Here is a 21,469-nt window from a genome sequence, read left to right as displayed (position 1 = left end):
CAGGAATGGTGGTATTTATTCTAATCTTTACAGATAAAAGTGGGGCTCACAGAAGCTAAGCAATGTGCCCAAGCCTACACAGTGGTAAGGGACTCTCCACGGTGCCACGGGCTTCTGCCTCAGCTGCTGACTGGCAGTGTTTGGTAAAGAGCCATGAAACTTCTTAGTTAACTCTGAGGACAAGCAGGTTCTTCTCTGGGGATTAGCTGGCACGCTTTCTAAACTTACTCATAACCTTGGGGAGAAAAGAGTAAGGAACTGGAGATACACGTAGCCTTTTTAGGCATGTGACTAAAGGTCTCCTTCAGCCCAAAGATTATGGCTGAGTTGCCCGTATCTCTCCAGATGCCAGAGGCTCCTAATCTTGGCCCAAGAGGCCCTGGTCCAGGGGTTCCTCTAGATGAAGAATATGTATTATTTTTAATGAGATATTTCAGGCATACGCAAAAGTCCAGAGAATATACAGAACACCTGTATACCCACCAAAAAACAATACAAAAATAAAGTATTTTTCTTTATTTCACGTTTCCCTCCTTCTCCTCCCAGAGGTAACTACTATTTGACTCTGGTATTTACTGTTCTTAAGCATTTTTACTACATATATTAGTAGACAATATATAGTATTCTTTTGCAAAGTTTAAAAATTTTATATAAATGCTATCATTCTCTATGTATCCTTCTGCAACTTGCTTTTTTCCCCTTCAACATCATATTTGTGAGATTTATCCAGGTTAATTCATGTAATGAGATACAATACTTGAAGAAACATCTCACTTTCTTCCTGTCTCTGGTCACTCTCGCTCTTGGGTCCTCTAGATTAAAATGTACTGGCTCCAGTGAGCAGGCTGAACATTTCTTCCTTTTAGTTCTATGTGCCTCCCTTTACTATATAAAGGTTTAGTAGTGAAAAATGTCTTCCTCCTCAGAAATCTAATTATATTCCCTAAGCAGAGGCTAAGAAAAAGGACTCAGGGGGAATAAAAGTAAAGATGTAACAATATTATTTTTAAAAATTTATTATTATTATTTTTGGCTGTGCTGCACGTGGCTTGTGGAATCTTAGTTACCTGACCAGGGATTGAACCCAGGCCCACGGCAGTGGAAGTGTGGAGTCCTAACCACTGGACAGCCAGGGAATTCCCAAGATGTAACAATCTTAAAAGAAATAAGCTGTAGTAGTCTAAGAAGATGGGCTTAGTACAAATGGTTACAAGTAGGGAATGAATCAAAAGTCCGAAGGAGTCCCTTAAGTCCAGGGGATCTTGCCAAAGTTTTATAATTTGGTTTCTTTAAAAGGATGACTGGGGCTTCCCTGATGGCGCAGTGGTTGAGAGTCCACCTGCCGATGCAGGGGACATGGGTTCGTGCCCCGGCCCGGGAGGATCCCACATCCCGCGGAGCGGCTGGGCCCGTGAGCCATGGCTGCTGAGCCTGCGCGTCTGGAGCCTGTGCTCCGCAACGGGAGAGGCCACAACAGTGAGAGGCCCGCGTACCGCAAAAACAAAACAAAACAAAAGTGTGACTGAAGAAACATGGACAGAATTCTTTGAACAATTATGATATTTTTTCAACTCTAACTGCCACAGACTTAATTTTATGTTTAAGGGAGTTCACTTTTATACTCAGCCTACCCATTTGTCAGTATTTTGTTTCATTACTTACTTACCTATATTATGTCTTCGAGTAGAGTTTTCCAGAGGGTTCATTGGTGACAAATCTCCTGAGCCTTGGAGTATTTCTGATGATTTTATATTTCAACCATATAGGATTCTTAGGTCACAACTGTTTTCCTTCCAAATTTTCTAAATGTTGTTTCACTGTCTTCTGGCCTTAAATGTTGTCACAGAAAAGTATGAGGCCAGCCTGTTTTTCTCCCTTCTATGTGCCTTGATGTTTTTTTCCTTCAGTTCTATGTGCCTTGAGATTTTGCAAAAGTGGTGTTTGCCATTTCTCCTTTAGATCGTCCATGCCCCTATTCCTTATGCTGGTCAAATCTTGGTGCTCTTTTTGGATCTGACCTAAATTTCATTGCGTCTGGCAGATATTCTTTAGTCTGTGTATGGGTACATGGCAGTTATCTAGTTTTATTATAGATGAAGCTTCCTCTTCTGGTTTTGTTTGTTTTCATTTTGGTGAGTTTGAAGGAGTAAAGCACTTACTTCATGACTTTTTCTAGAAGTTGACAGGGCTCTTTTGACAGATAGCCAGTTACAGTAGGAGGGCTTAAATTAGGGATCTCTATTTTTTATTCAGTAAATACTTACAAGGTATCTAGTATATAAAAAGTACAGTATTGGGGGGACTTCCCTGGTGGTCCAGAGGTAAAGAATCCGCCTTCCAATGCAGGGGACGCAGGTTCGATCCCTGGTCGGGGAACTAAGATCCCACATGTCGTGGGGCAACTAGGCCCGCATGCTGCAACTACTGAGCTCACGTGCCTCAATGAGAGAGCCCACGTGCCACAAACTACAGAGCTCATGTGCCCTGAAGCCCACACGCCACAACTAGAGAGAGAAAACCTGCACTCCACAACTAGAGAGGCCTGCACGCCGCCGCAACTAGAAAGTGGCCTGCGCATCGAGGCAACGACAGATCCTGTGTGCTGCAACTAAGACCCGATGCAGCCAAAAAAAAAATACAGTATTGGGAGTTAAGGGATACAAAGACATATGAGGAGTATTTCTGTATTCAAGGAATTTACAGTCTAGTTGAGGGAAAAAAAAAGATGCAGTAAGTGTCACATGAGCATAAGTAAAGTGATGGGTGCACAGGGAACAGAGAGGTGGGAGAGATAATTTCTGGCTAGGAAAATTCAAGAAAACTGCATGAAGCAGTTAGAATACATGTGGGACCTTGGAAGATGGGTAGGATTTCTACAGGTAAAGATCTCTAAAGAGAGGCAATTCAGGCACAGTGAATGTCAGGGATAAAGGCGAGTGGAAATGTAAGGGGCTCAGTGGGTAGGGCAGTGAGTTGAGTGTCAGTAAAGAGGACACTCAGGGTAACAATGAGAAGCAGCAATACTGTATCTTGTTTGGCTTTGAGGGCTGCACTTGCTGCCTGCAGAAAGCACGGAAAATCCAGGTGAAATCCTGGTTCCCCAGCCTGCCTGCATGTGAAGGTGCTACCATAGACTGCTGCTTGGGTCATTCACCTTGGACTAGGAGGAAATGCAGGAGATGTTAATCAGGACCAGAGGACCAAAGATGCAGAACACAGGACTGACACTGAAGCCTCGACAATGAAGTTTTCACTACACTTTTGATTGCTGAACATCAGCTGTCATATAAATTGGAAACGGTAGAAAATCAGAAAGACAGGAAGGAGGCTTCTCTGCATAGTCTTGCCTACACCTTCCCCAAGGCAGTCCTACTAGCATCCTTTAAGCCCTGAGGACCTTGGGCGGGTGTCCAAGCCACTATCCAGAAAGTCTTAGCAGCTCACCAATGCTGGCAGAAACAAGCAGACTAAGAATATGAGAAACTCCTTTCTAGACAAATTCATGCTCCTACTGTGCCATTTAGTCCAGATGTAATAGCATCAGGGTAATCAAGTCTCACATGACAGCAATTTAATCACCTTTCCTAAATTTACTGTAAGTAATTAAAACTAAATGACCCGGGGCTTCCCTGGTGGCGCAGTGGTTAAGAATCCGCCTGCCAATGCAGGAGACACGGGTTCAAGCCCTGGTCTGGGAAGATCCCACATGCCGCGGAGCAACTAAGCCCACAAGCCACAACTACTGAGCCTGTGTGCCACAACTACTGAAGCCCACATGCCTAGAGTCCGTGCTCCCAACAAGAGAAGCCACCACAACGAGAAGCCTGCACACCACAATGAAGAGTAGCCCCTGCTCTTCACAACCAAAGAAAAGCCCGCGCGCAGCAATGAAGACCTAACGCAGCCAAAAAAAAAAATTAAAAAACAAAACTAAACTAAATGACCCAAAAATAATGGGAAAAATTTCATATGGGATGCAAGATGTCTCATCTTATCACCAGAAGCTAACTTGCAGCGTTGGGTAGTCTCTAATGGCCTTCCTAGTCATTAGTCCCATATGGGCTGCTTATAGCTTCACCTAAACTTTTTTAGTTGGAAAAATAGTAGCAGCCACCATCTAAACCTCTACTGTTTCCCCAGCTAGAAATCTTATTAGGCTATCCAAGATTATACCTCCCCCAAAACAGCAACTGACTCTGGGACATTGTGCTAGGTCTTTCTATGAACTTCTCTCATATAAATAAGCTGGAGTTCCTTACAGAGCCTTAGTTTCCTTACCAAGTCTGTTCATGTCAATTCAGGACACTAACAGTGGGCTTTAGAGAGCTGCTCCTTTGTCTGCCCACCCACAGGAGGGGAGGGAGAGGTTACCAATTAGAGCAAACAAGGAAGTTATGGCACTGTCTCCCTTGGAAGGTCTGAGGCAAGAGGAGACAGAGTGGAAGTTACAAAGCCTCATGAGCTACTCTAGAACCAGGTGATCAAATGGATAAAGGCAAGTGTAGTTCTGGTTTTTAAGAGAATGGTGACATCTCAAAGTCTTACGTAGGAATCTGGAATGGGATATGGAGTAGCACAGGAACAATAAGAAAAAAGTCTGGATTGCCAAGATTTATTCATTGTAAAAATGCAGAAATTGAGCTGGATGATTTCTAAGGCCCCATCTCATTGTAACATTCCAGGACCCAGTGTTGGAGCTAGATCATGAGAAACATGAGAAACTCTGAAGCTGAAACTTTATTCTAAAACTGAATCAAGAAGAAATAGATAACTCAAACAGACTAATCACTAGAAATGAAATAGAATCTGTAATTTAAAAAAAGCTCCCTACAAACAAAAGTCCAGGACCAGATGGCTTCACTGGGGAATTCTACCAAATGTACAAAGCAGAACTTAAACTGATCCTTCTCAACTTCTTCCAAAAGACTGAAACTTTATTCTAAAGGTAATGGGGATTCTTCAAAAGTTTTTGAATAGAACATGGATATGATCAGAGATATTCTTTAGGACGACAACACTGGCAACATGTCACCTCTGTGAGATGAGATAAAGTAATGAAGAAGATGATAATGATACAGCTAACATTCTTTGTGCGAAGCACTGTTCTCAGTGCTTTATGTCTATTAACTCACTTAGTATTCCCAATAAACCTATGAGGCAACCCAGTTTTTACCCTATTTTATAATGAGAAAATCGGGCTCAAAGAGGTAAAGCCAATCCCCTAAGTGACTAGTAAGTGACAGACCCAGGATTCAGTCTGGGCAGTCTGACCCCAAAGCTCATGCTCTCATCAATAGGACCCATGCTGGAAGGGTGGATTTGGAAGAGAAAGAAAAATGGAGACAGGAAAATAAGTTGGAGAACACAGTGATTCAGGAAGAGGTCTCTGGGTCTGACCTCTTTTCCGAACCTCTACTCACAAACTGGCTACCAGCTACCTCCACACACCTGGATGTCGTACAGGTACTTCCAATCCCATGTGCCCTGCACAAGCCTTATCTCCTCACAAATCTGCTCCTCCCTCTCCCTTCCTCATCTCAGTGAGTACACCACCATCTACCCTGTTTTCCCAACTAGAAACCTGGGCTTCACCGACCAAATGTCCTCTCCCTTGCCCCTTACATTCCTTCCTTGCTCGTTTCTTGTCAGTCACCTTAGATTCCTTTACTTATGTCTAAAATTACTGATGATCTCCAAGGTTTTGTCTTGGTTTCTTTTCTTTCAATGCCACACACTGTTCCTGGGTGGTCTCAGCTGTATCCATGGATTCGGTTACCACCTCCATGCCCACTGCCCCCAATCTGTACTTCAAGCACAGGCTTCTTTCCCGAACTCCAGTCCTATACAGCAAGTGCTGCACATCAGGCCGCCTGCCACGAGCTCAACTTGTCACAGATGGAATGTGTCACTTCTCTGCTTCCCACCCTGCATATCTTGCTCCTTCTCCACTGATTTCTATCTTAGCGACTGGCACACCAGAAACCTTATTGCTCCAGCAAGAAATCTAAGAATTTTCCTTAATTTCTCTCTCTTTCACCTCACCTATCCAGGCAGTCATCATGCTTTATAGTTTTTACCACCCTGTTACTTCTCTCCATCTCCTCTGCTATTGTGTTAGTTAAGGACCTCTTCCATTTTACCAGGATTATTTCAGTAGTTTTCCTGCCTCCATATTTACCCTCTACAGATCATCCTTCTCACCACAGCCAAAATGATCTTCATAAAATGGGAATTTAATCATGCTATTCCTTTTCTTTAAACTCTTAAATTACCACTACCCATTAAACTCCTTAGAGGATAGTCCATGATTTGGCTTTTGTCCATTTATATGGCCTTGTCTCCTGTCATATCCATTTCTTTCTGAATTCTATATTGTGGTCATTATGAATCGTTTACCATTCTTTCACATAACAAATATTTATAGAGTTCCCGTAGGCCTTCAGGATATAACAGTGAAACGGAAAGATAAGGTACTTACCATTCTCAAACTAACATTTTGTGATAGACAGGTAAACAAGATACGGCCTGACAGTGATAATGTTATAATGAAGAAGATAAGATGTAACAGGGAGTGCTGGGACAGGTTACTTCTGAGAGGACAGTCAGCACAGCCTCTTTTTAAGTGGTGAAATTTGAGCTAACATCAAAATGAGGAGCCGTTTCTGAAATAAGATATGCTCTCTCACACTTTATATTCTTTTTTTTTTTTTTTTTTTTTTTTTTGCGGTACGCGGGCCTCTCACTGTTGTGGCCTCTCCCGTTGCGGAGCACAGGCTCCGGACGCGCAGGCTCACTGGCCTAGCCGTTCGCGGCATGTGGGATCTTCCCGGACCAGGGCACGAACCCGCGTCCCCTGCATCGGCAGGCAGACTCTCAACCACTGCGCCACCAGGGAAGCCCACACTTTATATTCTTGATGTATCTAGAACATTCCTTTCTCCAGCCTGGGGAGGCTCTACTCATTTTTCAAGATTCAGTTCAAGAGTCATTTCCTTAATTAAGTCTTCTCTGACCCTTTCCTCTTCTGTGACCATACAAATTTCTATCACAGCACTTGTAACGTCTTGTTGCATATAGCTTATGAGTTCCTTGAGAAAAGAGATTGAGCCTTATGTAGTTTTCTGTCTTCAGTTGCCTACTACATTCTTCAGCATAGAGTGAGTCCTGAAGTGTTTGATGAAAGGGTGAAATACTTGAGACAGGTTTCTATTATCAGTGCTGTGCTGGAGCCAGCTCGTCCTGCTTGGGAGAGCTGACTGGTAGCGTCTCTTCCCAACTCAGTGTTCACTGATATCACTGGTCATAGGGGGAAACTTTGTATCATGGGAATTGGCAAATGCTACAAATCAGGCCACTTATTTTTTCCTTTGGAGAACTGGTTGTTAACAATTTATCAGCACACCACTGGTAGCAGTGTACCAGAAAAATTTCTGGCTTTTTTTTTTTTTTTTGCAATTAAAGTTATACATGCATGAAGTTTAAAGCAAATTGTTCTGGCGGTTTTATTATGAATAATAGTAGTCCCCTGTTCCCTCAACTCATTTCCTTCTTCCCAGAGACAACTCTGACTTCTTTTTGCTGAGTATTTCAGTATTTACTTCCATGTCTATAGATAATAACATGCTTATATTACATCTTAATTTTTCAGTTTTAAGCATTGTCAATAGACTTCCCACAATGGAAGATGACGATTTAGCTTTCCTTTCTCCCCACCACTGCTCCCTTTTTCCCTTCCTACCCTTCAACCTTTCAATATAGCTATAGCATAATTTTGGTCAATGCTCACTGTTTATTATGACTATGTTAATTCTATTTCATAGTTGAGCCACATAGCAAACTCTGATGCCTTCTCCTTTTTTGTACAACTTTTTTAAAAACAGAGTTAATAACTGTTTTGTTTTTGTTAGTGTTCTACTAATTCAAACCTAACTTTTAGCCAGTTGTCTAAATTTTTCAAGATGTTTATATATATCTGTCTTTTTATCAGTTTCATCTTCCTAAATAAGTGTTTCCCGGATTCCACTCTGGACTAACTGCTCCCCTCCCTTTATGCTTCATGCATAGCAGTCACCCTTGGATCTGCCTTCACTGTCACCTCATGGATTCTTTTTGCCTTATTCTGAGTTGGACCTCTTGTTTCTCATCTATCTCCTTTTGGTTTACTTTTCATTTTGGTGGGATACACCTTTTCATGTCTGAAAATGTCTTTATTCTACTGTCACACTTCATTAACACTTACCTTGAGTACGGAATTCTAGGGTGAAATTAATTTTCCTTCAGAATTTTGAAGGCATTGTTCTATTATCTTCCAGTTTTCATTGTTGCTACTGGTAAGTCCAAAGCCATTCCGGTTCCTGATTAGTTGTATATGACCTATTATTCTCTCTTTGTAAGTTGGTAGCATGCTTTGTCTCTGACATTCTGAAGTTTCACAGTGATGTGGGTTTATTTTTAGCATTGGGCTGGACCCTTAGTAGGCCCTTTCATTCTGTAAATTCGTATCTTTCAGTTCTGGGACATTTTCTTTTTTTAAAAAAAATTTTATTTATTATTTTTTGGCTGCATTGGGTCTTCATTGCTGTATGTGGGCTTTCTTTAGTCGCGGCGGGTGGGGGCTACACTTTGTTGCAGTGCGTGGGCTTCTCATTGCGGTGGTTTCTCTAGTTGTGGACCACGGGCTCTAGGTGCACAGGCTTCAGTAGTAGTGGCATGTGGGTTCACTAGTTGTGGCTCACAGGTTCTAGAATGCAGGTTCAGTAGTTGTGGTGCACAGGCTTAGCTGCTCCACGGCATGTGGGATCTTCCCGGACCAGGGCTCGAACCTGTGTCCCCTGCGTTGGCAGGCAGATTCTTAACCACTGCGCCACAGGGAAGCCCTGGGATATTTTCTTATATTACTTCTTAAACAATTTCCTTCTCTGATTTCTCAGCTCTCTTTTTATTTATTTATTTATTTAATTTAATTTTATTTTTTCATTTTAACATCTTTATTGGAGTATAATTGCTTTACAATGGTATGTTACTTTCAGCTTCACAACAAAATGAATCAGTTATATATATACATATGTTCCCATATCTCTTCCCGCTTGCGTCTCCCTCCCTCCCACCCTCCCTATGCCACCCCTCCAGGCGGTCACAAAGCACCGAGCTGATCTCCCTGTGCTATGCGGCAGCTTCCCACTAGCTATCTACCTTACGTTTGGTAGTGTATATATGTCCATGCCTCTCTCTTGCTTTGTCACAGTTTACCCTTCCCCCTCCCCATAGCCTCAAGTCCATTCTCTAGTAAGTCTGTGTCTTTATTCCTGTTTCACCCCTAGGTTTTTCATGACATTTTTTTTTCTTAAATTCCATATATATGTGTTAGCATATGGTATTTGTCTCTCTCTTTCTGACTTACTTCACTCTGTATGACAGTCTCTAGGTCTATCCACCTCATTAGAAATAGCTCAATTTCGTTTCTTTTTATGGCTGAGTAATATTCCATTGTATATATGTGCCACATCTTCTTTATCCATTCATCCGATGATGGACACTTAGGTTGTTTCCATCTCTGGGCTATTGTAAATAGAGCTGCAATGAACATTTTGGTACATGACTCTTTTTGAATTATGGTTTTCTCAGGGTATATGCCCAGTAGTGGGATTGCTGGGTCATATGGTAGTTCTATTTGTAGTTTTTTAAGGAACCTCCATACTGTTCTCCAAGTGGCTGTATCAATTTACATTCCCACCAACAGTGCAAGAGGGTTCCCTTTTCTCCACACCCTCTCCAGCATTTATTGTTTCTAGATTTTTTGATGATGGCCATTCTGACTGGTGTGAGATGATATCTCATTGTTGTTTTGATTTGCATTTCTCTAATGATTAGTGATGTTGAGCATTCTTTCATGTGTTTGTTGGCAGTCTGTATATCTTCTTTGGAGAAATGTCTATTTAGGTCTTCTGCCCATTTTTGGATTGGGTTGTTTGTTTTTTTGTTATTAAGCTGCATGAGCTGCTTATAAATTTTGGAGATTAATCCTTTGTCTGCTTCATTTGCAAATATTTTCTCCCATTCTGAGGGTTGTCTTTTGGTCTTGTTTATGGTTTCCTTTGCTGTGCAAAAGCTTTTAAGCTTCATTAGGTCCCATTTGTTTATTTTTGTTTTTATTTCCATTTCTCTAGGAGGTGGGTCAAAAAGGACCTTGCTGTGATTTATGTCATAGAGTGTCCTGCCTATGTTTTCCTCTAAGAGTTTGATAGTTTCTGGCCTTACATTTAGGTCTTTAATCCATTTTGAGCTTATTTTTGTGTATGGTGTTAGGGAGTGATCTAATCTCATACTTTTACATGTAGCTGTCCAGTTTTCCCAGCACCACTTATTGAAGAGGCTGTCCTTTCTCCACTGTACATTCCTGCCTCCTTTATCAAAGATAAGGTGACCATATGTGCGTGGGTTTATCTCTGGGCTTTCTATCCTGTTCCATTGATCTATCTTTCTGTTTTTGTGCCAGTACCATACTGTCTTGATTACTGTAGCTTTGTAGTATAGTCTGAAGTCAGGAAGCCTGATTCCTCCAGCTCCGTTTTTCATTCTCAAGATTGCTTTGGCTATTCGGGGTCTTTTGTGTTTCCATACAAATTGTGAAATTTTTTGTTCTAGTTCTGTGAAAAATGCCAGTGGTAGTTTGATAGGTATTGCATTGAATCTGTAGATTGCTTTGGGTAGTAGAGTCATTTTCACAATGTTGATTCTTCCAGTCCAAGAACATGGTATATCTCTCCATCTATTTGTATCATCTTTAATTTCTTTCAACAGTGTCTTACAATTTTCTGCATACAGGTCTTTTGTCTCCTTAGGTAGGTTTATTCCTAGATATTTTATTCTTTTTGTTGCAATGGTAAATGGGAGTGTTTTCTTGATTTTACTTTCAGAGTTTTCATCCTTAGTGTATAGGAATGCCAGAGATTTCTGTGCATTAATTTTGTATCCTGCTACTTTACCAAATTCATTGATTAGCTCTAGTAGTTTTCTGGTAGCATCTTTAGGATTCTCTATGTATAGTATCATGTCATCTGCAAAGAGTGACAGCTTTACTTCTTCTTTTCCGATTTGGATTCCTTTTATTTCCTTTTCTTCTCTGATTGCTGTGGCTAAAACTTCCAAAACTATGTTGAATAATAGTGGTGAGAGTGGGCAACCTTGTCTTGTTCCTGATCTTAGTGGAAATGCTTTCAGTTTTTCACCATTGAGGATGATGTTGGCTGTGGGTTTGTCATATATGGCCTTTATTATGTTGAGGAAAGTTCCCTCTATGCCTACTTTCTGCAGGGTTTTTATCATAAATGGGTGTTGAATTTTGTCAAAAGCTTTCTCTGCATCTATTGAGATGATCATATGGTTTTTCTCCTTCAATTTGTTAATATGGTGTATCACGTTGATTGATTGGCATATATTGAAGAATCCTTGCATTCCTGGAATAAACCCCACTTGATCATGGTGTATGATCCATTTAATGTGCTGTTGTATTCTGTTTGCTAGTATTTTGTTGAGGATTTTTGCATCTATGTTCATCATAGATGTCTGGTTGTCTGGTTTTGGTATCAGGGTGATGGTGGCCTCGTAGAATGAGTTGGGGAGTGTTCCTCCTTCTGCTATATTTTGGAAGAGTTTGAGAAGGATAGGTGATAGCTCTTCTCTAAATGTTTGATAGAATTCGCCTGTGAAGCCGTCTGCTCCTGGGCTTTTGCTTGTTGGAAGATTTTTAAACACAGGTTCAATTTCAGTGCTTGTGATTGGTCTGTTCATATTTTCTATTTCTTCCTGATTCAGTCTTGGCAGGTTGTGCTTTTCTAAGAATTTGTCCATTTCTTCCAGGTTGTCCATTTTATTGGCATAGAGTTGCTTGTAGTAATCTCTCATGATCTTTTGTATTTCTGCAGTTGTTACTTCTCCTTTTTCATTTCTAATTCTATTGATTTCAGTCTTCTCCCTTTTTTTCTTGATGAGTCTGGCTAATGGTTTATCAATTTTGTTTATCCTTTCAAAGAACCACCTTTTAGTTTTATTGATCTTTGCTATCGTTTCCTTCATTTCTTTTTCATTTATTTCTGATCTGATTTTTATGATTTCTTTCCTTCTGCTAAGTTTGGGGGTTTTTTGTTCTTCTTTCTCTAATTGCTTTAGGTGCAAGGTTAGGTTGTTTATTCGAGATGTTTCCTGTGTCTTAAGGTAGGATTGTATTGCTATAAACTTCCCTCTTAGAACTGCTTTTGCTGCATCCCATAGATTTTGAGTCGTCGTGTCTCCATTGTCATTTGTTTCTAGGTATTTTTTAATTTCCTCTTTGATTTCTTCAGTGATCACTTCGTTATTAAGTAGTGTATTGTTTAGCCTCCATGTGTTTGTATTTTTTACAGATCTTTTCCTGTAATTGATATCTAGTCTCATAGCGTTGTGGTTGGAAAAGATACTTGATACGATTTCAATTTTCTTAAATTTACCAAGGCTTGATTTGTGACCCAAGATATGATCTATCCTGGAGAATGTTCCATGAGCACTTGAGAAAAATGTGTATTCTGTTGTTTTTGGATGGAATGTCCTATAAATATCAATTAAGTCCATCTTGTTTAATGTATCATTTAAAGCTTGTGTTTCCTTATTTATTTTCATTTTGGATGATCTGTCCATTGGTGAAAGTGGGGTGTTAAAGTCCCCTACTATGAATGTGCTACTATCGATTTCCCCTTTTATGGCTGTTAGTGTTTGCTTTATGTATTGAGGTGCTCCTATGTTGGGTGCATAAATATTTACAATTGTTATATCTTCTTCTTGGATCGATCCTTTGATCATTATGTAGTGTCCTTCTTTGTCTCTTCTAATAGCCTTTATTTTAAAGTCTGTTTTGTCTGATATGAGAATTGCTACTCCAGCTTTCTTTTGGTTTCCATTTGCATGAAATGTCTTTTTCCATCCCCTTACTTTCAGTCTGTATGTGTCTCTAGGTCTGAAGCGGGTCTCTTGTAGACAGCAGATATATGGGTCTTGTTTTTGTATCCATTCAGCCAATCTGTGTCTTTTGGTGGGAGCATTTAGTCCATTTACATTTAAGGTAATTATCGATATATATGTTCCCATTCCCATTTTCTCAATTGTTTTGGGTTCGTTATTGTAGGTCTTTTCCTTCTCTTGTGTTTCTTGCCTAGAGAAGTTCCTTTAGCAGTTGTTGTAGAGCTGGTTTGGTGGTGCTGAACTCTCTCAGCTTTTGCTTGTCTGTAAAGGTTTTAATTTCTCCATCAAATCTGAATGAGATTCTTGCTGGGTAGAGTAATCTTGGTTGCAGGTTTTTCTCCTTCATCACTTTCAATATGTCCTGCCACTCCCTTCTGGCTTGCAGAGTTTCTGCTGAAAGATCAGCTACTAACCTTATGGGGATTCCCTTGTGTGTTATTTGTTGTTTTTCCCTTGCTGCTTTTAATATGCTTTCTTTGTATTTAATTTTTGACAGTTTGATTAATATGTGTTTTGGCATATTTCTCCTTGGATTTATCCTGTATAGGACTCTCTGTGCTTCTTGGAATTGATTAAGTATTTCCTTTCCCGTATTAGGGAAGTTTTCAACTATAATCTCTTCAAATATTTTCTCAGTCCCTTTCTTTTTCTCTTCTTCTTCTGGAACCCCTATAATTCGAATGTTGGTGCGTTTAATGTTGTCCCAGAGGTGTCTGAGACTGTCCTCAGTTCTTTTCATTCTTTTTTCTTTATTCTGCTCTGCATTAGTTATTTCCACTATTTTACCTTCCAGGTCACTTATCCGTTCTTCTGCCTCAGTTATTCTGCTATTGATCCCATCTAGAGTATTTTTCATTTCATTTATTGTGTTGTTCATCATTGTTTGTTTCATCTTTAGTTCTTCTAGGTCCTTGTTAACTGTTTCTTGCATTTTGTCTATTCTATTTCCAAGATTTTGGATCATCTTTACTATCATTATTCTGAATTCTTTTTCAGGTAGACTGCCTATTTCCTCTTCATTTGTTAGGTCTGGTGGGTTTTTATCTTGCTCCTTCATCTGCTGTGTGTTTTTCTGTCTTTTCATTTTGCTTATCTTACTGTGTTTGGGGTCTCCTTTTTGCAGGCTGAAGGTTCGTAGTTCCTGTTGTTTTTAGTGTCTGTCCCCAGTGGCTAAGGTTGGTTAAGTGGGTTGTGTAGGCTTCCTGGTGGAGGGTACTAGTGCCTGTGTTCTGGTGGATGAGGCTGGATCTTGTCTTTCTGGTGGGCAGGTCCACGTCTGGTGGTGTGTTTGGGGGTGTCTGTAGACTTATTATGATTTTGGGCAGCCTCTCTGCTAATGGGTGGGGTTGTGTTCCTGTCTTGCTAGTTGTTTGGCATAGGATGTCTAGCACTGTAGCTTGCTGGTCGTTGAGTGAAGCTGGGTGCTGGCGTTGAGATGGAGATCTCTGGGAGATTTTTGCCATTTGATATTATGTGCAGCTGGGAGGCCTCTTGTGGACCAGTGTTCTGAAGTTGGCTCTCCCACCTAACTCCTGGCTGCAGCACCAAGAGCCTTTCATCCACACGGCTCCTTAATTTGGGATGATTTATTGTCTATTCATGTATTCCACAGATGCAGGGTTCATCTAGTTGATTGTGGAGCTTTAATCCGCTGCTTCTGAGGCTGCTGGGAGAGATTTCCCTTTCTCTTCTTTGTTCTCACAGCTCCCAGGGGCTCAGCTTTGGATTTGGCCCCGCCTGTGCATGTAGGTCCCCGGAGGGCGTCTGTTCTTTGCTCAAACAGGACGGGGTTAAAGGAGCCGCTGATTCGGAGGCTCTGGCTCACTCAGGCCGGGGGTGGGTGGGGGGGTGGGGGGGCGGGTAGGGAGGGTCACGGAGTGCGGGGCGGGCCTGCAGCGGCAGAGGCCGGTGTGACGTTGCGCCAGCCTGAGGCGCACTGTGCGTTCTCCCGGGGGAGTTGTCCCTGGACCCCGGGACCCTGGCAGTGGCGGGCTGCAGAGGCTCCCCAGAAGGGGGGTGTGGATAGTGACCCGTGTTCGCACACAGGCTTCTTATCTCAGCTCTCTTTTTATGGAACTCGTATTCAGATGTTAAGACATCCTGGACTAGTCCTCTAATTTTCTATCATTTCTCTTCTATGTTCCATCTCTTTATCTTTTTGTTCTACTTTTTGTGAAATTTCAAATTTACTGTCCAATTCTTTTATTGAGGTTTTCCTTTTTGTTATCATATATATATATATATGTGTATATATATATATATATATATATTTTTTTTTTTTTTTTGCGGTATGCGGGCCTCTCACTGTTGTGGCCTCTCCCGTTGCGGAGCACAGGCTCCGGACGTGCAGGCTCAGTGGCCATGGCTCACGGGCCCAGCCGCTGCGTGGCATGTGGGATCCTCCCGGACCGGGGCATGAACCCGTGTCCCCTGCATCGGCAGGCGGACTCTCAACCACTGCGCCACCAGGGAAGTCCCCTAGCCTAGTGGTTTTTAAAATTTGTTTTACAGATCAGTTTTCACATTCTATAGGAAGGATAAGTGCCCCTTCCCCACTGTATTCCAAACAACTGTGTTTTTACCAGTTTTAAATAATGAGTTTCTGCTTAAGATTTATCTTAAGAAAAAGTTTCCTTTGTAAGAAGTCTGAAAACCATTGGTAACATCTTTCCTGTCTTCCACCACTAATGTTTGCATTTTACACAAGGAAAAAACCTGAGGTCCATACAGAGGAAGAATCTCATTAAGCATCATTCAAGTCTTACTCCAAGTTCAGGGTGTTCATAAACTAAGATTTTAGGACATTCTAAAGCGTCTTAAAATGGGGAAAGATTCTCTATAACCTGTAACAGAGAAGCTCTCCCTCAAAAATGGAAAGTGTCTTATATGTCCATTCCTCCTAGGCCTCTGCTTTCTTCAGGGCTGCTGTGGGATACTGAGATAGGGGAAGGTGACCCTTAGACAGTGGTACAGTGTCATTCCAGTCCTGCCAGTGGCTCACTACTGTGGCCATCCCATCAAGTAGAATATCAAAGCAAGAGAAGGCAGCTTCTCCCAGGACTACAATTGTCATAAGTATGAGAAGACTGATGGAAATGCTTTCAGAGACCACATTAAATAGTATGGAGCCAAAACCAAGGCCTAGGCACTATTCCTTCTTTCATCCTTTCCCCTTTCTTCCTCTCCCCAAGCTGACCCCTTTCCTAGGCTGGACTGGCCTCCAAAGCCTCCCAGAGATACCAGGGGCCTTGCCTCAAGTGGGTACAGGGGGCAACATACCCTTCCTCCACGGTAACTGAGTTCATGAGAAGGCAACTGGTGACAGTCACTCTATCTCTTATGACACAGGATGAACCAATGACTGAGTGCTTAATGGATGACTTCTCTCCAACCTGTGTATCTGGCCCAATGAGGCTGTCAACTCCAACCTGCAAAAGGCAAATATAAATATAAAAACTTGTCCACCCATCTCAACCAACTGCAAACCAACCCTCCAGATCCCTTGAGCTGGGTCTAATGGGATCTTTCCCAAAGACACTTTAGCAAGAGGGATCATCATCAGTATTTCTCAGGGCCACAAGGTCATATAATATCTCTGAGACCAATTCAAACTTACACACTCTTGCACTTGTGTATATAGACGTGCTCTCCTGAAGACAGTGCTCAAATCAGGGTAAGAAGAGGGATAGAGATGGAAAGCTCCTGTGTCTGAGTCCAAAGACTATATAACGGACCTTCCTTAGAGGGTCTGTGTGGCTGGGCTCAGCACCTGTCCAGGCAATCTTCCTGAGTGCCTGGGCTGGAAGGTAAGATTTTATAACCAGAACTCAATTTGGGATTTCCCTGGGGCCAATGAGGTTCAGGGATTGACCTGAGGAGAAGCTGGGAGAAGCTGGTTTGGGGAGAAGCCCCAAACCAGCTTCTCAAGAACAAGCCTCAGAATACCCAGACACTGTCCCATAACTGCCCTGTCCAAGCTAGCACTTACCAGGTGTTTGCTGACAATCTGGGCTGATGAATGGACCAGTGGTTCTTCCGGACAGATAACAGGTAGCAATTTGGACACCTTGAGGAAAGAGGTTTGGTCACTAAACACAGACCAGAAAACACCTGAAAGCATCTTAAGTAGAACCCTGTGTCCAGCAGAGATGTGGGGAGTTCGCAGCCACAGCCTCCTGTCTGGATGAGGCAGGCTGATGCATTTCCCCTAGGACAGGGATTGTTTACACAGCAGCTTCTAGATAATCTTATCCTCAGTTTCCTAGCTGAGAGTCTCCTCCCTGAAAGTAATGCCACCTCCCTCAGCTGGGAGGCTGTGAGACAAGCCTTTGAGATACCCAGGCAGCACTTGGGAGAGGAGGCCTAAAGAGAGCAAGAAGCTTCCTGAGGCCTGACCACAGTCATGCTAGGTTCCCGCTCACCTCCTGGACCACAGTGGCCATGCACGAGGTGAGGACGGGAGTAATGTTAGACAACTCCACAATCAGGACAGACCCTGAGAAGGCATCCATGTTCTTCACCAGGCAAAATAAAATGCTGAAGGGGAAATTCACACTATTCTCTTTCCAGTATGAGAAAACTGAAAACGTTATGGGTATAGAGTGTTTTATCTCTGGACCCATTAGGAAGGCACAGATAGTGTGTCTATCTGTGATTCTCCAGCATGGGCAGAATGCTGGTCGGAGCACTGTGTGTGGTAGTCACACTAGCTGAGGGAGGCCTTGCTAGACTGGCTACAATGGAGATGTGAAGGCTAATCCCTCAGTCCCTATCCCTGGGATCTCCTCTATTACACTTCAGCCAAGGCCATTCAGGCCTGTCTGATGCACAGCCCCTGCTGACACTTCAGAGGATACTTCTCTGGCCTCAGGCTATCTGTGGACTTGCTTTCAGACCAGTCGGACTCAAGTCATAGAATTGAAGAAAGAGAACTCAAAGTCAAATTAAGGAAGCTTTCTATACCTTTAACCCTAAATTGGGGCTAACTTTACCCAGGACTGCTCTGAGCAAACATTGGACTAGTTGTGATTTCTCATAAACTCTCTAGCTTGGATTCCCTTGGATTTAACCAATCCAGGTTGAGGCCAGATTGAGGTCTGGGGCTGGGACCATATCTACCACATGGTGTGGGTCCTGAAGATTCTTGAGTCAGGTTTTCTTCAGGGATTCAATCCCAATCCCAGTGTTCCCTTCCTCCTGTGCCTGCTACACAATAAAGAGCTCCTGCACATGCTCGGCCTCTTCACTGTCCCCTTCTTCACCCCTTGCCTTAACTAAAACCTGGCCTGCCTTTAGGGCACTGCTTCCCCTTAAATAGAAGCTGCTCATTCTTCATATCTCACAAACCTCAGGATTAAAAGGGTGGATTGGCAAGACTCCTCATGCTCTAATGCTGTTCTCCAGATACTTCTCTCATGGGCATTCCTTCCTTGATGCTTTGCCATCTGGCTACTCTATACTCTGCTCCTTTGCCTCCTTAAGAAAGCTTCCTCTGTGTGCCTATGTTTACATCATCACAGTAATGATTACACAGTATTTATCTGCTTGTTTATGAAGTGCTGTAGATATCCCCATGCCGAGCAGAACAGGAGAAGGCTGTTCAAGCCACAGGCAAGAAATTAAGCCTTCTTGGAGATCTTGGCCTTTCTTTGGAGCCACAGAGGCTCTGCCTCTATGGACCAGACCCCTCACTTCCCCTTTTGCTGTACTTGGGTACCCCAATGGTTTCTCCTGACATGCCAGGTCTTGTTCAACCTTTGGAATGAGAGGGATTCTGAACAAGTCACTGTGTATCTAATGAAGAAATAAGACAAAAGGCTCAGTCTGTTCCTGGGACAGGAACTCCCACGATTTCTCTTCTGAACCCATCCTCTCACCTGTCTGTTGGCTTCCATGTAGAGTCCTAGGGTGCTCACTCGAGAGCAGAGCCCCTCTTTCATGATGTGGACGTAACAGCGCACCTGTGACCTGGACAAATCTTCCCAGCTGTCTCCTCGACAGGCATTCCAGCAGGCATCATAGGGAGCAAAGGTCAGCGTATTGGCTTCTTTTATAAAACTGTAAATATCTTCAGAACAAAAACCCAAACCGAGCAGGTACATGAGAGACATGACAGAGAGGATACAGAATCAGTCAAGTTTTGAAAGAGGGTACAGCTCAAACCTCTTCCCCCGCAATGCACCCATGCCGCATGTACCCTGGGAAAATCCCACTAAAACCTGAAAGCCTAAGTCAAATTAAAAGAGGCAATGTGCTTTCCTGTACATCTGAAATACTGTATGATATAAAAATGCTTAAAAAGAGGTCCTACAAGCAAGTTTGACTGACAAGCAAGCACTACTAGGGAAAATAAAATAGATGACTCTTGTACACCATGGAGTAGCAGAAGCAACTGTCCAGGCTTTAGTGACCAGCCATGCTGGCTTTGTGCTGCTAGCCTCCATTATCATATCAGATAGTTGTGCTATGAGAGAAATAGCACAGGACTTGGGCCTCAGTTTTTCAACTCGTACAACAATCATTTGAAATCTTTTATTTTATGGTAAGAAAACTGGGGCTCAGAAGACTAAATAACCTGCCTTAGGTCATAGAGCTAAAAAATGGCAGAGTAAAATTTCAAACCCAGGTCTGAGATGCTAAGCCCTGATATCTTAACCATCATGCTATACTGTCTCCATTTATTCCTTTGATAAGTACATTTTTTGGAACATCTACTATGAGCCCAGGACTGGGCCAGGGACCAGGCAAGGATATGAGAGCAAACAAGACTGACCTCGTCCCTACATCCTGGAAAGGTGATAGTCTGTTGGCTCTGGTTGGACTGTCATTATACAGCCCTTCACCTTTCTTCCCTTGACAGGAGAGGCTGAGTTTAGTCAGGGGTGGGGCCCCCAGAGCCTAGAGAATAGGGGAACTGAGAAGTGGTGCGCAGAGTTCAAAGTCAAAAAGGTCTAGAGAGGAACACAGCCAAACCAGAGCTGTTAACCAGAGAATGGACCTGAGGTATGATTAGCCTGTCCCTGAGGAGCACAGTGACAGGATTTGCTTGAGCAAGCCCACCCAGAGCTCAGGGAGTGGCGTCAGCTAGCCTGTCCTAACTGTTGGCTAGATGAAAACCTGATGCCTTGAGACAGGCATCTTGGGCTGGGCTAAGTTGCCCAGCCACTCTTCCAAAAGTATTGTTACCCCTACCTTACTGCACCAACTCAAGCACTGACCTAAGGACTTCAGTTCCTTTTTCTTTAGATCCTCTTCTTTTTCTTCCTGTCCTTGTTGTGATGAAGCTGAGGAGAACTGTTTTCTTACTAGGTATGGAATCAGTTCGCTCCGGATGGAAGTGATTGACCTAGGAAGAAAGAGTGGTCAAACATGAGAAATCTGACTATCTGGATCCAATCAGAATCAAAAACTGTGCATCCAAGGAAAAGGCAAATTCCTTCCTGTCATGCCACCTCGGGACTGATAGAGATTAGAAATGACAAGGATTTGGCAGTTCTGGAGAAGCAGAGGATCTACATTCTCTATCAGCTTCAGGCTGGAGGTGGGAGGGTAGTGTACTGAGTCTGAGACACCCTTTCCCTGATCTATGCAGAAAATAGTCTTTTACAAGACTTATCTACGAAGTGTGTGCCTGCATGTTTGTATGTGTGTGCGTGTGTGTGTATCTTAACATGGTGCTTTGACTATTAACTGGCAATAACCCATGAGAAGGTAGAATGCTCTGGCCTTTTGAAAAAAAGTTATTTAAAAAAACATAAAACATTTTCTATAAAGGTCTTGCATATTTTCTGTAAGATTAATCTGGAGTATCTTAGTTTTTTTGTTGTTATAAATGGCGCCTTTTAAACAATTATTTTCTTCTTCTTCTTGGTCAACAGAAACTCAATTCATTGTATTTTGATCTTGTAGCCAATTGCCTTGATAAACAATCTTAATACTAATATTTTATCTGTAGATTCTGGCAATCATACCAACTGCGTAAACAACAATTTTCTTTCTTCCTTTCTAATCCTTATTTTCCATTATCTTACCATATTGGCTAAGACCTCCAATATACTAACGCTGAATAGAAGCACTAACAGTCATCCTTTTTTTTTTTTAACTTCATAACTCCATTCATTTTATTCACTTGACCGCTGCATGAACAGACACACCTGAAATTTAAAACAAGAGCTTATACAGAGACCTGTTCTTTCTATAGGCATTAGCTCAGAATATATGTGGGTAAGATGACACAGAAAAAAGTTTAAATGTGAAATGTGAATTTAGGGCTGAGTTAAGGAGGTGCATACTCAGTCTCATATCCGGACATGCTTCAGATACCTCCTTAATGTCTATCTCCAAGACTGAAATGACTCTGTACCTCTTTGAAGACAACAGACCATTCTATCAACTCTTCATTGATGACCAGGCCTTGACTATATGGAATATTGGTGACAAACTCTCCTACTTTAACCAGCAGCCCAAGACCAGCAGG

The 21,469-nt window shown here is 42.3% G+C and overlaps 1 protein-coding gene across 2 annotated transcripts in view; it reads right to left on the bottom strand.

Annotated features, from left to right (window-relative positions):
• Positions 1-21,469, bottom strand: part of EIF2B3 (eukaryotic translation initiation factor 2B subunit gamma) — a 164,110-nt gene that overhangs the window by 13,065 nt on the left and 129,576 nt on the right. For both annotated transcript variants that reach the window (XM_082673726.1, XM_082673727.1), the window contains 4 exons: positions 20,211-20,338; positions 18,870-19,060; positions 16,982-17,059; positions 16,273-16,421 (listed from right to left, as the gene is read on the bottom strand). In XM_082673726.1, the coding sequence (XP_082529852.1) occupies positions 16,273-16,421; positions 16,982-17,059; positions 18,870-19,060; positions 20,211-20,338 (546 nt within the window). The remainder of the gene's footprint in view (positions 1-16,272; positions 16,422-16,981; positions 17,060-18,869; positions 19,061-20,210; positions 20,339-21,469) is intronic.

This window comes from Grampus griseus (genome assembly GCF_964374135.1).
Source record: "Grampus griseus genome assembly, chromosome: 1".
NCBI classification, from domain to species: domain Eukaryota; kingdom Metazoa; phylum Chordata; class Mammalia; order Artiodactyla; family Delphinidae; genus Grampus; species Grampus griseus.
Note: the sequence above shows the minus strand (reverse complement) of the source record. Positions and strands in the feature narration are given on the sequence as shown.